At 43.1% G+C, this 14,981-nt stretch overlaps 1 protein-coding gene across 3 annotated transcripts in view; it reads right to left on the bottom strand.

The window, feature by feature from the left end:
* PSD3 (pleckstrin and Sec7 domain containing 3) overlaps nucleotides 1-14,981 on the bottom strand; it is a 110,755-nt gene that overhangs the window by 19,379 nt on the left and 76,395 nt on the right. For all 3 annotated transcript variants that reach the window (XM_064439387.1, XM_064439388.1, XM_064439389.1), the window contains 3 exons: nucleotides 9,396-9,589; nucleotides 6,840-6,910; nucleotides 581-738 (listed from right to left, as the gene is read on the bottom strand). In XM_064439387.1, coding sequence (XP_064295457.1) covers nucleotides 581-738; nucleotides 6,840-6,910; nucleotides 9,396-9,589 — 423 coding nt within the window. The remainder of the gene's footprint in view (nucleotides 1-580; nucleotides 739-6,839; nucleotides 6,911-9,395; nucleotides 9,590-14,981) is intronic.

The raw sequence follows: 14,981 nt of genomic DNA, 5'->3' as shown, positions 1-14,981 counted from the left end.
ACTACAGATCTCTAGGAGGTTTCACATGGATCTCAGTAGAAAAGGGCCCATGCATAAGACTTCTGCACAGGTTTTTAATGTCAGAAGCAAAAGGCAGGTCATCTGTTCTGTCTGGATATCACAGCCTGAAGAACTTAATCAAATTATTCTTGTATTAAGTAGTAACTTTGTTTCTGACCAAAGCGTATCTTCTAGAAATACATCCAGCTAGGACCTGATGACATCAGGAGACAGACAGTCCAAGACTGCCTTTGGTCATTTGCTTCAATGATTAATCACCCTGACTGTTAAAAGTTTGTGCCTTGTTTCCAAATTGAATTTCCTGCGGCTTCAGCTTCTAGCTGCTGTATCTTGTTACGCCTTTCTCAGCTAGATTAAAAAGCCTTTTAAAACCTGATGTTTCTTTCTCATGAACTACTTGTGTACTCTAATCAAATCACTACTTAATCTTATTTCTGATCAAATAAACAGATTGAACCTCTTAAGCCTCTGCTTTAACCTGTCCAGGCATGAATTTACCCACCCTTCAGCACTGCTTTCTTTCCTCAACAACTGGGACAAATCAGAAGAAAGCACTTACTGGGCTTGGAAAAGCAGGACCCTCCAATCTGCTGTTTTAAGCTTGAGGACATTGGGTTTCTTCTCATAGTCTGTTGCCTTGGATGCCAGCGCATGATGCACACTAACTGCATTCTTCAGATCTTCCTCCGACAAAGCCTTTTCTGGCTTATATTCATCCTGCAGGAGTTAAGGGGGAAAACGGCATCTTATTTCTCCATGTGCTACTCCTTTTTCTCTAACCTAGGGAAAAACCTTGTTCCATAGTCATGAATAGTATTAAAGCATATGAACTGAATGCAACCTGACTTGAGCACTTGCAGCTTCCACTGCCTTTAACATCTTTTCCTTTCTCTTTCTTTCTCTTTTTTAATCTCTGCAAGGGAGAGAAGTAGCTCCACTATCTGCTTGAAAGGAAGAGGGGTAAACAGGAAGTACTTGACTATCATCACAGCTGTGGACTATTTGTCTTCATTTCAGGAATCCTTCATGGCTAGCTCCCCACCTCCACTGCTCAGGTGCTGGTTCCTGCTTGGGTTCTCAATCTCCATTGCTCAATTTTTATTTTTCTCAAATAAAGTATGTACTCGGAGTACGTATTCCTAGGCAGGCCCTCACACAGTGGGGAAGCCTCCTTATCAATCTCCACAAAGCAAATATAAAAACCTCCTTTAAATCTCTGTGCTTAGGGTCTTCAAATGGCAAGCACAGCAGCATCTAGGTTTTTGACACAACAACAGTATCACCAAATGACAGAAGCACAGAGTCAAACTCCTTTGTGCTGCAAGAGCGAGCCTGGGAGTCTTTGATCTCCTGAGTGACAGAAGATGGATGAGGATGCAATTGTGCTGCGGCCACAAGTTCAGTTTAAAGAACACCTACTACAAATGGCTTGGGAAAGCCAGGAGCTTTTTCAAGAAAATGTCACTTGCCAGCAATGCTGCATACGCAAAGTTTCTGAAGGAGAGGCCAAAGCAGTCTAAATTAACTCTATTTCTTCCCTTTAGTACATCATAGAAATCAGTCTCATCTGGAACACCCACCAAGGATAAGGGTGTGATGGATCCAAAACAGAGTAATAATTCCCTGCAGGCATGATAACTATTGATGCCTCCACTTGAACACAAGAGTTACGAGATGGGGTTTAGCGGGCAACAGGGTGCAGGACACAGCATGTGCAGGGTGAGCACTATCTTAAAAACCAGAGAGGCACCGACCCCAGAGAAGAGCTGGTTAACGTGCATTAGTTGGTTTACAGGGCTTATCTGGCAGCACACAGACCAGGTGTGCAGCCACAGGCAGCTGCACCACTGCCGAAGGCATCTGTGCTCTGGGCTACGCTGGGTTTCATCAGGGGTCTCCAGGATGAGTTTCAGTGGATTGGGAGTCACCAGCTGTGGAGACTGTCTCCCAGAAGGGAAGACAAAGCATCCTGCTCCTCTGCCACGTCTCATCCTTCCTCACAGAGGTCCAGCTAGTGCATGCCCAGAACTTGCTGCTGCTGCAGACACTACACCACAGGAGATGCAGCTAACTAGCAATACTGTCGCAGCACCACCTCTACCTGGGGCCAGACAAAGGCATAACTCACCACAGATCTGGCAGGCCTAGCAGAAAGGCAGAGAACTGCTGCACATACGGCCAAAGGGCCATCTTCAACCTTAACATCTGTGACATAAAGGGTTTTTGAGGTCTGGTAGTGAGCAAAACCAAATGTCCTTCCTCTCTCATAGCTTGAGGCCCAGCAAAGTTTAGAGGGATCTCCATATCATCATGGACTCTGCCTACTCCTGCTTAGGGCACACTTCTTCAAGGAAGATTGGGAAAAATCCCTAGCTGAAGGACAAGACCTGGAAGGGCTGTCCAATGTCCAATGTCTGACCCAGCCCCATCCTGAAAATGGAGGAAGCAAGACTCCAGGGTCAAGCTTCTTCCTTCACAGGTTCAAAAGGGGATTTATTTGGTGATAGTTTTGGGGGAAATGACTAGCTCCGTTATCCAGGGAGACAGGTAAAACTTCAGGGCCAAGAAATGAACTTAGGCAAGGCTCAGAAACATGATATTCTGGCTTCCCTCAAGTTAATCCTGAGAGACAGTGTCAGCTATCGCCTTGCCTGTTGCCTCCCAGCTTCCTCTGTGAGATGCATCCAATGTCCACAACCCACTCTGGTGTCTAAACCTTTTCCAGAAGAACTCTACATTTGGGCAGTCCCAGAAGCAGTCTGGGCTGAGAACCCTTCCTTACCGACAGAGAGCATTCATGATAATCCTCGCTAATCCCACCGGATCAACTGGCTGCAATCTACATTGACAGCTGGGGCTCTGCCAGCTTCTCCAAAGGCACTGATCAGCATACCGGAAATGTCCCCACATAGTTGGCCAGCCTCAGAGAAAGCTGAAAGGATGTGAATGTGCTGTCAAAATTCCTCCTCTAAGGCCTCCAACTCTTTTCAACTAGCAGGGAATGTTAGGGGAGTCGAATATCCATATCTCCTGTGCCATCAAGGACAGCACATGCTCTGATGTGCTGGTTTCAGCATGGAGGTTGAGCTGAAATGGAAGGCAGCTTACTAAACTTAGACCAAGACAGTGGCAAGAAATATATGAGGAGCCAAAAAGGAACTGTGACCTCTCTGTCAACTGAAGGCTGATGTGAGTGCTGCACACAACGCAATGACATGCTGAATTCATCTTTCTCAGACTTCTGGAGAATGACTTTCCCACATCCTGCTGACCTGGAGTCAGCATATTTCTAAATCCATTTTTGATAGACCAGAGAATGGCATTTGGCTTTTTATCAGCCAGTGTACCATGGGTGGGTATCTCCACTCAGTTCCACGTGATGGCTGCAAAATTCTCTTTCAGAAAGCCTCATCACAAACTCTTTACATCATTCTGGCCTTTCTCTCTTTTTTTATATTTTAAGAAAGGAAACACATTTGAGGAAAGTCATATAGAAATACCTGAAAGCCTGCAAGATTATAAAGTTCCACATCAAAGAGTGAAGACGTTGCAAACGTCACAGAAGAGTCCAAACAAAACACAAAGGTACATGTACTGCACTGCTTGCTCAGAAGCAATTTCTAGCAAGGAAGTGAGGTCAGCCTTATGTCCTCTCCTTATAAACCTCTCTTCTGTATGCACATCACATCTCATGTCAGCCTAGTGAACAGACATTCTGTCAAGCTCCTACTTTGCAATTTCCTCTTGCTATGAACAGAGGGCAGGAAATTAACCTTGGCCTGAGGATGCTCAGAGACAGGGCCAACATGCCAAGCATGTCAAACCTCTCATTTTATATAATACTGTGTGGGCATGTTTAGTTGGCTAATTGTGAACACTTCCACTAAGCCCCTCCAGTGGCCTCTGTGCTCACTACTTCAGAAACCAACTCTCTTAAATAACTCATTTAAAAATAAAACAATATGCAGCACAGGAATTAGCACTGGAAAAGTTCCAATGGAAAAAAAAACCAAAACCAACCATAAAATGTGGGCACAGAGACATGACCGCCCAGATAAACTCCCCAGTAAATCTCAAGTGACCACCATTTTCAAGCCACTCTCATACATGGACTTTGATGTCACAACAAGTAGAATTGGACTGGTATGCAAACAGAATGACAACAGAATTGGGATCCCACTGCCTGCTGGGGGAATCACAGCTGCTACAAATAATATTTATATTACAGTAGTGTCTTGAGGGAACAGCTGAGTTACAGATAAACACAGAAAGCAATAGTGCAGAGCTTTGTACATGTGTTTGTGTGTATACAGCACCTAGAATGGTGAGATTTCTCTCTTCCCTCCTTGAATAACACTCAGTGCAATGAAACCATCATCACAGACGTTACCTCCACAGATATATAGATAATATACAGATAATGAGAGAGAAAAGAAAAATGTGTGTCTGCGTGAGCGTATGTGAATGCATCCTGCCCTATAGCACTCCATAATCAGGAGAGAAGGCAAACAGAGGCAAGGAAATCCTTTGCCCATGACTACTGCCAGAGCTATGCATTTCTATAAAGAAGTAAAGCAGTTCTAAAATGCTGCTGAACTTTCTGAAATTAGGTTAATTTCAGTCTCCTAGTATACTGCAAAGGGAAACAACAGCTCAGCAACTTTCACTATAACAGCTTGTTCTAGCTGTGTGTTATAAAACTCTGGCAACCTCAACTTTTGTGATACCATGTCCCTAACAGAGCAAAGTTTATTTCAGGGCTGAAGCAAAGCCCTGCTGGACCTTCTGGAACTGAAAAGAAATCAATGTTTCACAGCTGCAGCATGAGGCACTATGGCTGAGCAGGGGCCAGAGGCACCCTGGGGAGGCTCACAGCTGCCCCATCACTCTGGGAATGAGTCACTTCCCATCAGGACCCTCTGTCAACCTTTTACGGCACTAAAGTAAAAGTCTTGATTGTCATGGTGCTACAGTATGATGGCTTCAGTGCAAATGTCTTCAGGACCAAGTGGGAGAGTGCAGCTTTGCAGAGTAACCACCCTGTAATCACTGAATTCATGTGCTGTGACAAGTGCAAGAGACACAAATAACGAACAAATAAGAACAAGAACTTCAGCAATGCATTCCATTCCTCAAAGATGCAGTCAGATGTTAAATTACTCCCTTGCTTCCAAAGGGTGGAGGGCGAGAGTGGGAAGAGCAACATTGTGTAGAAAATTTGCATGCTACATCAGCAACTCTACATTTTGTCAAATAGAAAGTGTTTTAAACTAATATGCTAGTGACACTCATAAACATATTTAATTAAGACTCTAAAATATACAGCGCCTCCATTTCGTCCCTTGAAAGCTTATTTATCCCTCCTCTAAGATCAAATAAGAAATTAAGTAATGTGTTATGGACAAGGAGCCTCCTTACTTCTTAGGGAACTATGCAGTCTTTTCAGGTGAACACTAAAGATAACTTATTTCAGGAGTCAAAGCAGGTGACTCCATTTCAGCCAGGAAAGGGCAAGTACAAACCTGCCATGAAGGCCACTTTAGTAAAACCTGAACCTGCTGCCAGCAAAAGGACCAAAAGGAAGGCTCAGCTACAATTCAGCAGACTTGGTTCTAGTCTCTCGCACTGACTTTGAGCACATCACATCCAACTTTCAGCCCAAATCTTCCCTCCTGACAGCAGACTGTTTTGTCTGTTTCAGGATTTCAGCCCACTCAAAAAGGTACTGCATCCAGAGTATCCACCTTGTCAACCTCATGCTGTAAGAATTTGATCCAGACCACTCACTCCCTTCTCAGAGACTATCCAGATTGGCTCCAGTGAAACCAACAACTTCAGAAAGCCCCAGCAGGGGAGGAGGAAACAGCAGTATGCATTTGAACCTGCACTCCTGATAGGTGCAAAACACGGTGAAAATGTAAAAGGGCTTTCAAAGGAGCATACTTATACAATACAGGGCAGTCTGGACACATACCACCTCTTCCATGAATATTTCACCTCTGATGGGGGGACCTTAACAATCTACTCGGTTGCTACTATTTATTTGATTTTGACAGTTGTCACTCATATGTTGTGATACTGTGAAATGTCGCATTTCACATTCCAAAAGAATAGTTAACACTGTACTATAATCTCTTTAAGCTTGCACCAAAAGACTTGAAAGTTAGCTGAAACCTGTTTGGTTTTTTTTTAGACTTCTTGTTGTCAGGAGCAAAGTTTGTTAGAAACCACAGCCTCATCTTGCTTTGGGGGCAGGGGGGGTGTTGGACTGGGGGCAGGGGGTGGCAGGCTGAAGTATCCCTTTATCCTTCAGTTGTGCTATGGAACAGAAGCTGCATATTCATACCAAGGCCAAGCTGCAACTGTTTTGCAGCTGGTCCTGCAGGCATTGCAGAAAAGTATACCATGAAAAGATGGGAAAACGAGGACAGCCTTACAGGAGGGGTGGTCATATGCATGAAATACAATGTTAAAAGTAGCCTAAACGAAGCTCTGCAAGACACACAGATGATACTGTGTTTTCTGGTAAACTAGCTATTTTTATAGCCACGAGTGACAGCAATGGTATGAACTGGAATTGATAGGGTGCACATGTGGATGGGGACAATGGAACTGAACTTGAAAGTGTGAAAATGGGCAGGCAGTCAATGAAAGGATTCATGCCTGAATGTGTGTGTAAACAGGGTGAGGGGCAGAAAGAGTGCAGCTACACTGTGTGTCATAGGGAAAGAGCCTGGAGGTGGGCTGTGAGAGCGGAGAGGACTCCTGCTGCTTTATCCCTCTTTAATTATTTTCCAAAAGACCGTGATTTCTCCTACCTTCTGCAAGTACAGGACTGTTCCCTTCAGCACAGCATAAAAGGTTTTCCAGCCTCGCTTTCCCCGGGGAGCTGCAAAGAAAACAAATGAAAACCCATTTAACTCGGATCCATTTTTACACTTTGTCTAGGCAACAGGAGAGCTACATTAGTCCTGTGTTAAACCTCCTTTGTACTCTCCTTTTCAAAGGACAATGCAACTCAGCACAGTGCCTACACATACCTGCTGTGTGAGAGAGTAATAAAACAACCCTGACAACAGCCCTGGACTGGATCAGAAGAGAACAGCAGCAATGCAGAAAGCAGGCCAGAGAGATCCAATCTTTATGCTCTTGTAGGTAGGTGAACACTGCCCCTACACAGCTAGGTCTGAGCTCTGTGCTGTGGCAGAGTTTTCAGAGGGAAACACCCTTTCTCCATGCCATAGCAGGCTGGCAGGCACTGCTCAACACCAACGGGACACTGCTTAGAAAGCAGTGCCTCTCAAGAGCATCCTTCCCCCTTGCCACTGCTGCACACCCAAGTTGGCACTGAGTAGTCATGTGGCTTCTTGGTCCCCTTCCCTCCTCCTGCAGCCACAGGGGAAGCTGAAGAAGAGAAAGCAGACGGGAGTGAAACAAAATCCTTTTAAAAAAAAAAATCACCTCTGAAGAGACCTAAAGTCAGAGGTTGAAGAACCTAACAGAGACAACACAACAGCCCACAAGTTCCTAGAAACAGGGGGTGGGGAAGGGAGGGAGGATTCAGCATAAAGGCTCCAGTTTGAAATTCAGCTGCAATAGAGGGACAGAAGGCACTGGCTGTACAGTTACAGTGCCAGAGACCAGAAGCCTGCATCTAAGCTCACTCTTCACCAAGCACACACCACTGACCAAAATCTACTTGCCTCTATACCGAAATTAATAACCCATACATGACTAAAGCATCACCCTCAGAAGGCCATTCCATTCTGATCTGAAGACAGCCAGTGATGGTGAAGAGGTTATCAGTCCCTTGCTCCAGAGGTTAATCATTCTCACCTCACATGACTGGCCTTATTACTAACCAGCATTTGTTCAGGTCATCTTCCATCCATTGGCCCCTTTTACATCCTTCTCCTCTAGACTGCCTAATTGCTTTAGCCCTCAGTACTCTTTTCCTGAGAAAATACTTATAACATGCTGGCACATCATCATTAGCAATCCCACACAAGCCGATCTCTGCCTTGCCACAACTCCATTAGGAAATGAAACATGGAAAGGTCTAAATAACTTTTAAAAAAATGAGTTTCATTTTATTTGCAACTGGAAAGTCAGAATGTAACTTTTTCAAGAGCTGCATGACAATGTGAGACAGACCTCTAAGATGTACAGAAAATTCTGAAAACATGGCCCTAATTATATTACTCATAAAAGGATTATCCTCAAAATGCCAACATCCAATGTACTGAATAATGAGAAATTTTGATTACTTATAATTAAAGAAATAATTTAATAAAGGCAACTAGATACAATTATTTATTAAGGTTAAATAAACAGAAGTTTAATAAAGAGGAACCTATTCGAATATCCAGTCATCACAAAGAATGAGGTCAGTTTGATTTCAACATGTCTGTTTTGATTTAGTTGTCCAGCTGTCAGCCTCCAGCTCGAAAACACCAACCTCCAACTGTACCTTCTAAAATATACCAGCAAAACATGCAAACACCAAAGAGCTTAGCCCAGCTACGAGAGAGATGCAGTTACTAGAAACCCATCACAAAGTCAGACTTTGCCTTCAGGATTCAGCCCAATAGTGTGAACCATGAGTAGGTGATCATCAGCAATGATCGGGGAAAATGCAGATGCTCTGAGTAGCCTCTCGTTTTTCCAAGAACATCAACAGAAAACAAAGATGTCCAAACAACAAAACACACACACACAAGTCAGAAGCCTTCGATAATTAGTGCAACAGAAACAGAAGCAGGACAAGAAGGAAAGAGGGTAATTAAAGTAAGAGACACAGCAGGATTATTACAAAGAAGGGGCAGGGAGGAACTGCATGGCATAAATCTGGCTGTTACCTTACCAAAAGTTGCTGAACTTCACTGAGTATGTGACCCAAGGCTGGGAAAGTAGGGAAAGGAATGGTTACAGCATCTTCCAAGTAGAGCTAAAGAACAGCCTTTCTTTAAAGACAGACCCAGAAGGGAGGGGAGATTTGAAACAATCCAGTGTCACATAAGGAAAAGGAGAATTACCAAACTACTACAGAACAGCTACTGTAATTCACTTGATATTGTTCTCTATTCTGTAAACCATGAGATTCATTTTCTTTTGGCACAAACAAGTCACATTGCTTTGCTGTATCACATTACTCATTATGCTCATGCACTAGAGCTGCTGCAAATGGGACTGAACACTGTAAATCCTGGCCTAATAGCGAGAGTGTGATAATCCAATTGCTACATTGTTTGTTATTGCTGCAATTTCCCCTAATGAAGCAGTGCTATTTGCCTTGAGAAGCACATGGGCTCATTGTAAGTGGCATTGCGCACAGATAACAAGAAAATGAGATGTTAAGAGTGAAAGATACTCACTTTTCTTTCCATCCATATCTGCATGGCTTTTCCGAGCCAGAAATCCAGTTTTATACACAGCAGCATTGGGGTCATGAGGGATTTCCAGGAATGGGTTATTTGAGTTGCCAATCCGACTGACAGCCTTCGTCTGGCTCCCATTATCCTTTTCATCTGTACCATCTGAGTGAGACTTCTTTTTCTCTTCTTCATCCCTTAAAAAGCAGTGAAAACCAAACATGAACAAGGAACTGACCAGCAAAGTATCATTTCAGTAATTCTTACACACTCCTTGTCAAAATATACCTCTCTGTTTATAGGTGACCCTATTTAGAGGGAAACATAGATATGTACCAACGTATAGAGGGATTATAGGAAAGCTTCAGTTCACCTACTTCACCAGCACAGGACATAGGAGCTGGATTTAAAAAAAAGCCCAGATTTCCCTCTTACAGTCTCAAAAGGCAGGATTTCACATATTCTGTGTCCTCCAACTTCACCTATTTTTAATTCTACTTACTTTAGTGCTAAAATGGGAAATATTTGCCTGCTGGGCTCTCCTGAAAAATCTCAAATTTCTTCATGAGTTCACATGTAGATGAAAAGAATTAGATTACTACAGATCACTGTGGCTTACCCCTTAACTTAGCATATAAAACACAGACTCTACCTCCCTTTCTTTATTTTCCTCTGCAGACTAGCATAAAACTAGTAATTTAAAAATAAAAACTACACTAGGTGAATTATGTTATCTGTATTTTAGAAACAAAATGCTGCTCAAAATGTTGCTTATTAGGGCAATGTATTCAACACAGCTCTTGCGGACAACAATGCAACCCACTTCAGCACGTCACAAGTATTGCCTGACTAATAAATGCCTTTTTGCTCATCACAGCCACAGGCAAAAAGGACCAGGCAACCTAGAAAACAAAGGGTGTCCATCACAAGAGTAGGAGGATGGTTTTCAGAGAACAACAGGTCACTGAATCTGTGTGGACCGTGTAACTGAAGGAACCACAGCTAGTGTCAGATTACAGAGCAGCCCTGCATCCTTTGAAGTCCCCACACATTCCCCTCCAGGTGACTGGCAAAGGTGTGTCAGGGAGGATGAAGTCACTTGAAAGTCATGGTAGCAATGCATCTAAGACCAGCACCTGACTAAAAAAAGAAAAAATCATCGTCACTTGAGTGTAATAATGGCTAATGGGGGGTGGACTTCAAGCTGCAGCACCTCACTGGACCCAGATGATCACAGGCAGAGCAAGCTCAGGCAGACCTTCCAATGACCTGCATACGTTCAAAGGCATGTATCAGATGAGGGTTGGCAAGGCATGTGTCAGTCCAAAAGCTCCTTTTGGGACACACTGCAACCATGTCTGCTTATGAGAATGACCATGCAAAGAAATGTCCTCCAAGAACTGCAGGCTAGGGCGACAATCTGCATTATCCTGATCTCTGCTGAAATGGTCCTCTGGGGAATAACTCAGTCTGAGAAGATACAAAGCTAAACTGGTTTGACAACAAGGAAACCATATCCAGAGACACAGAGGCTATATTAGTGAAGTCAGAAGCGCGAAGTAATGTTCCCAGCTATCTGACTTTGATCACCTCATATTACTTTGTGCTTGGCATAGTCTCAGCCCAGCACAATCCCAAACAATTTCCAGACACCGTTTAGGAATCAGCATAGTCAAGGACCACCCCAAAAGGCAGTATAGAGGCAAGAATCTTCTTTTAGAGAATAAGACTTTTCAACAGCATGGATATGGACACTACACATCGACATTCGACCTGACAGTCACACAAACGTGTCAGTCATTTGATTTACTTGTAGACATATAGCCAGGGTGGTGCACCATACCGTCATAGTGTTGTCTTGCAAGGTCTCCTGATTAAGAGGAAAAAAGCTTTTACCTAAAGACCCAATTACTGCAAGGGAGAGCAGTCCATGCATCTTTCAGCCTATTGATACGTGTTTTCCCACTGCAGAACAGAGATCTGCAAAAAAACTTTTTATTGGTCAAAGCAATAAGGATTCCTTCATGCATGCTTTGTTTGAAAATGTGTAGAAATTTCTGACAATTTTTGCTGTCCTCACCCTTCCAGTGCCTACCACACTTACTAGCTGCTGCCAAGTCTGGACCATTGTGTGACATGTTTCTTAGATATGTGTCCAATCCAGGAGCAAATTCTCTCAACAGCAGTCTGTGGTATGTAATCCAGACTAAAATCTCTCAAAGGGCACAAGCACTCGGGCTGATTTGTCACAGAGAAGTGCCTTGTGAATTCTGGGATCTCAGCCAAGGACAGCATGGATTTCTCCTTGTCAGCAGAGACCTACTGCAGTAAATGGCTTAGCTTTTTTTTTTTTTTTTTTTTTTTTTGGAATATGCTGTCTCCTTTGGAGCTTTGGGAGTGAATTATCTTATACTGATCAACCGTCCTGCAGGAATGTGCCAGTGCCCTTATCGAAGCAGCCACAGGTGTTGTGATGAGCAGTCCTGAGGATCCTGGACACCACTAGTGCTGGGGGCAGTGCTCTTAAACTCAGCATCTCTGGGGCAGCTATTAAACAGGAACTCTTCAAAAGAAAAATGCAGACAGGGTAGACAAGGACAAAATGGCATCTGCTGTCATGACTACTGGTAGCACTGAACAAACCTTTAATTGGTCCTTTAATCTGTCATTGAAAATGGGACATCCTTGACACTCAGAAGCCTCAGGCACTTGTGAGAGCTGAGTGCTCTGACAAGATGCATGAGGTCAAGATGCACAAGCCAGTCTAAGATGCATTGAAGGGAACCAGAGAGGCAAAGGGAACTCATTACAGAGAACAAAAAATGGATAAACAGCTGAGAAAATAGAACTAGAAGGAGCTTCTATCTCCCTTTGATCTTGAATATGAAACACCAGTGGAAATGAAACTAGGGGGTCTGGGACCCATTTCTTTAGATACTCCATGTTGTTTCAGTGGTCAAGCATAAACAAGAAAGCAGGATGACTAGATGGAGTTCCAAAGTAGCAAAACAGTTCAGGTATTAGACTTTGCTTACATACCCTCCAAAGTTGGCTGAATAGATAGGTCCTGGATAGGCTTTATCAAGGATATAACTATTTGAGCTTATTCCTCATCAGCCTTTAGGAGGAGAAGCTGCAGAAAATTCAGCTGGCCTCTGGATAGGTACACCTGACAACTGATCTTTGTTTGAAACCCTAGCGCGTGGGGGTGCGAATGCTTCCTCATCCTCAGAGGGCTCTCACAGATGATTCAAGTTCTTTTACATCCCCAGCATGAAGGCCTCCAGTGGCGCAGAGGTAAAAGTCAGTGGGTGGTGTCTCTGCAGGTATGTTCAGAGTCACAGATCTAGTGTCACACAGGCAGAGCTCAGGTCCTTGTCAGGGGCAGGCTTGGTGTCTCTCCTTTTTTTGGTACAGGAAACAATACAGTCCTTGTGCGTTTGGGGAAAAAAACCCATGTTGGTTCCAACACTCATTTCACTAGCAAAGCATCATCACTTAGGTCCACTTAGGTCTGCAGAACTCTTAAGAAGTTTTCTGTCTTTGATAAGCACAGTGAGATCATTCCTGGCTCTGGGTTTGGAATTGAATCCTATGGTGACTCCTCTCTGACGACTGAAAGGGGCCGATGTCTGTGAACCCTCTTGCAGGTCCCACTTTCCATCCACAGAAAGAGGGATCTACTGGAGTCTCTGCTCTGCAGGGTACTGGTGATACCAAAAGGCTGCCACCTGTAGAGGTTCTCCAAGATGCTACTTACGGCACCTGATATTTGCAAGGTTTCCCAAAAGAAGCAGCGTGAGTTCAGCCTCCCTTAGCTTGTCCCTTTGAAAGAGAACCTGCAGACAGACCAGTAACCTGGGCACTGCCTGCCCATAAGAACAAGCACACCAAAGTTAGAATCTGCTTGCTCTATCACTTGAAGACATAGCATTGAAACAGCAATGTTTTCTTTCACAAATGCATCATCACTGACAACCAGAAAGAGTCTGTCTCATATTCTTAAACATACAGATTTGAAACACATGCAAAAATGCAGGTGTTGCCATTTTGATGAAGAAATACATTTTTGCCTCTCCCCAAAAAGACCCTATACAAGAAAGTCGCATTCTTGTCTTCTGGGAGAAAACCACCATCTGGTTCTCTCAGTAACAAAAACATTTCTGTACACTCTACAGTAAGATTTGAGGCTCTGACTTGGAAAACTTCGAAGAAAATAAACTGGAAAGACAGGGTCAAGCCCTTCATTTTTAAAAGTCTGCTTCATCCCTGCATTTGTTCAAATAGAAAACTTCCATGACATGGCAAAAGGTTGGGTTTGTCCGTTTAAAAATTGGCATTTAAAAAAAAAATTCTGATTTGTAACATATAATTATATTAATCTGTGGAACTGATAGCATCTGTATTAGGAAATTCATTTGAGAAACCAGTGGAGAGGAGTTTTGGCATCTTTCCCAAAGGGAGGAGAGAAGAAAGGAGAGCCAGGTGATTACCACCTGACCCCTCTCTTAAACCAATCATGAAGTTACAAACAGGAAACATCCTAGAACGTGGGAGATGAAGAGTTAATTATAACAGGGAGAGATTCCTGGGTTTGACCTAGAAAAAGGTAAGCTTCGGCACAGATGTCTTTATAACAACCCTGGCTTCAGCATCACAGTTTGCCACAGGAAACAGAAAGGGTCTGGCAGCAGCCTTTTCCCACCATCACTGTCTCAAAGACCTATTTCAGTTTGGGTGGAAAGAGGATTTTTCAGTGCAGTCCAGAAAAACAAAAAATAATATACTGTGTCCATGTCTAAACTTCTCTGGAAAGAAAATTGTATCATCAATTAGTCAAAACCACATGATTCTCCTGAAAACTACACTGTTCTTCTGAGAGAAAGCTTTCAGGATACAACTGGCTCAAATGCAACCATTTGGTTTTTGCAATTTTGTAAGCAGCACTTTGGCATTTCATATGTTAATTTTACATCATCTTTCAGCCTGTTTTAAGATGACGATTTTATTATTCCTATCACCTTTAATCGGAAGTAGACATAATATTATAAACAATGGAGAACAATAATATTCACCACCACATTTCCATGTGGACATCATACAAACAAAACATATTTAGCTCTGGTGCTTTTGAAATCAAATTAATTTTTCTTCTTCAGCTTAAGGCTGATGATGTTCAGTGCAAAAGCCAAAGGATGAGAAACATTTACAAAACCTGGGCCGTAACATTATGGACAGTGGGACTAAAGGGATGTTAAGAATAACAAAAAAAAAAGAACTAAAAAATCAAAGTAACCAAAAAATTTGGGGGCTGCAGTTCCAAGTAGGAGCGTGCATTCAGGATCCCACAGTCACCAATTCAGGGTAAATTTGAGGTCAGATCTGTTTATTTTACAGATCATGGTATGTGATTTTCTTTTAACCTATTGGAGAACTTGAACCTGGAACTACTGCAGAAGAAGAACTGTAATGCAATTCTCTCTTCCCGAGTGGTACTTGTGCTTCCCTGTTCGTAAAGGATAAGTGAATACTCCTACTGAAAGTCTCTGGAGCACATCTGCCGATTAAGGTGCCACTCCTCTTGACTAC

The sequence above is a fragment of the Phalacrocorax carbo genome, chromosome Z (assembly GCF_963921805.1).
Source record: "Phalacrocorax carbo chromosome Z, bPhaCar2.1, whole genome shotgun sequence".
In the NCBI taxonomy this organism is placed as follows: Eukaryota; Metazoa; Chordata; class Aves; order Suliformes; family Phalacrocoracidae; genus Phalacrocorax; species Phalacrocorax carbo.
The sequence above is the reverse complement of the archived record's forward strand: the minus strand, read 5'-3'. Positions and strand labels throughout refer to the sequence as shown.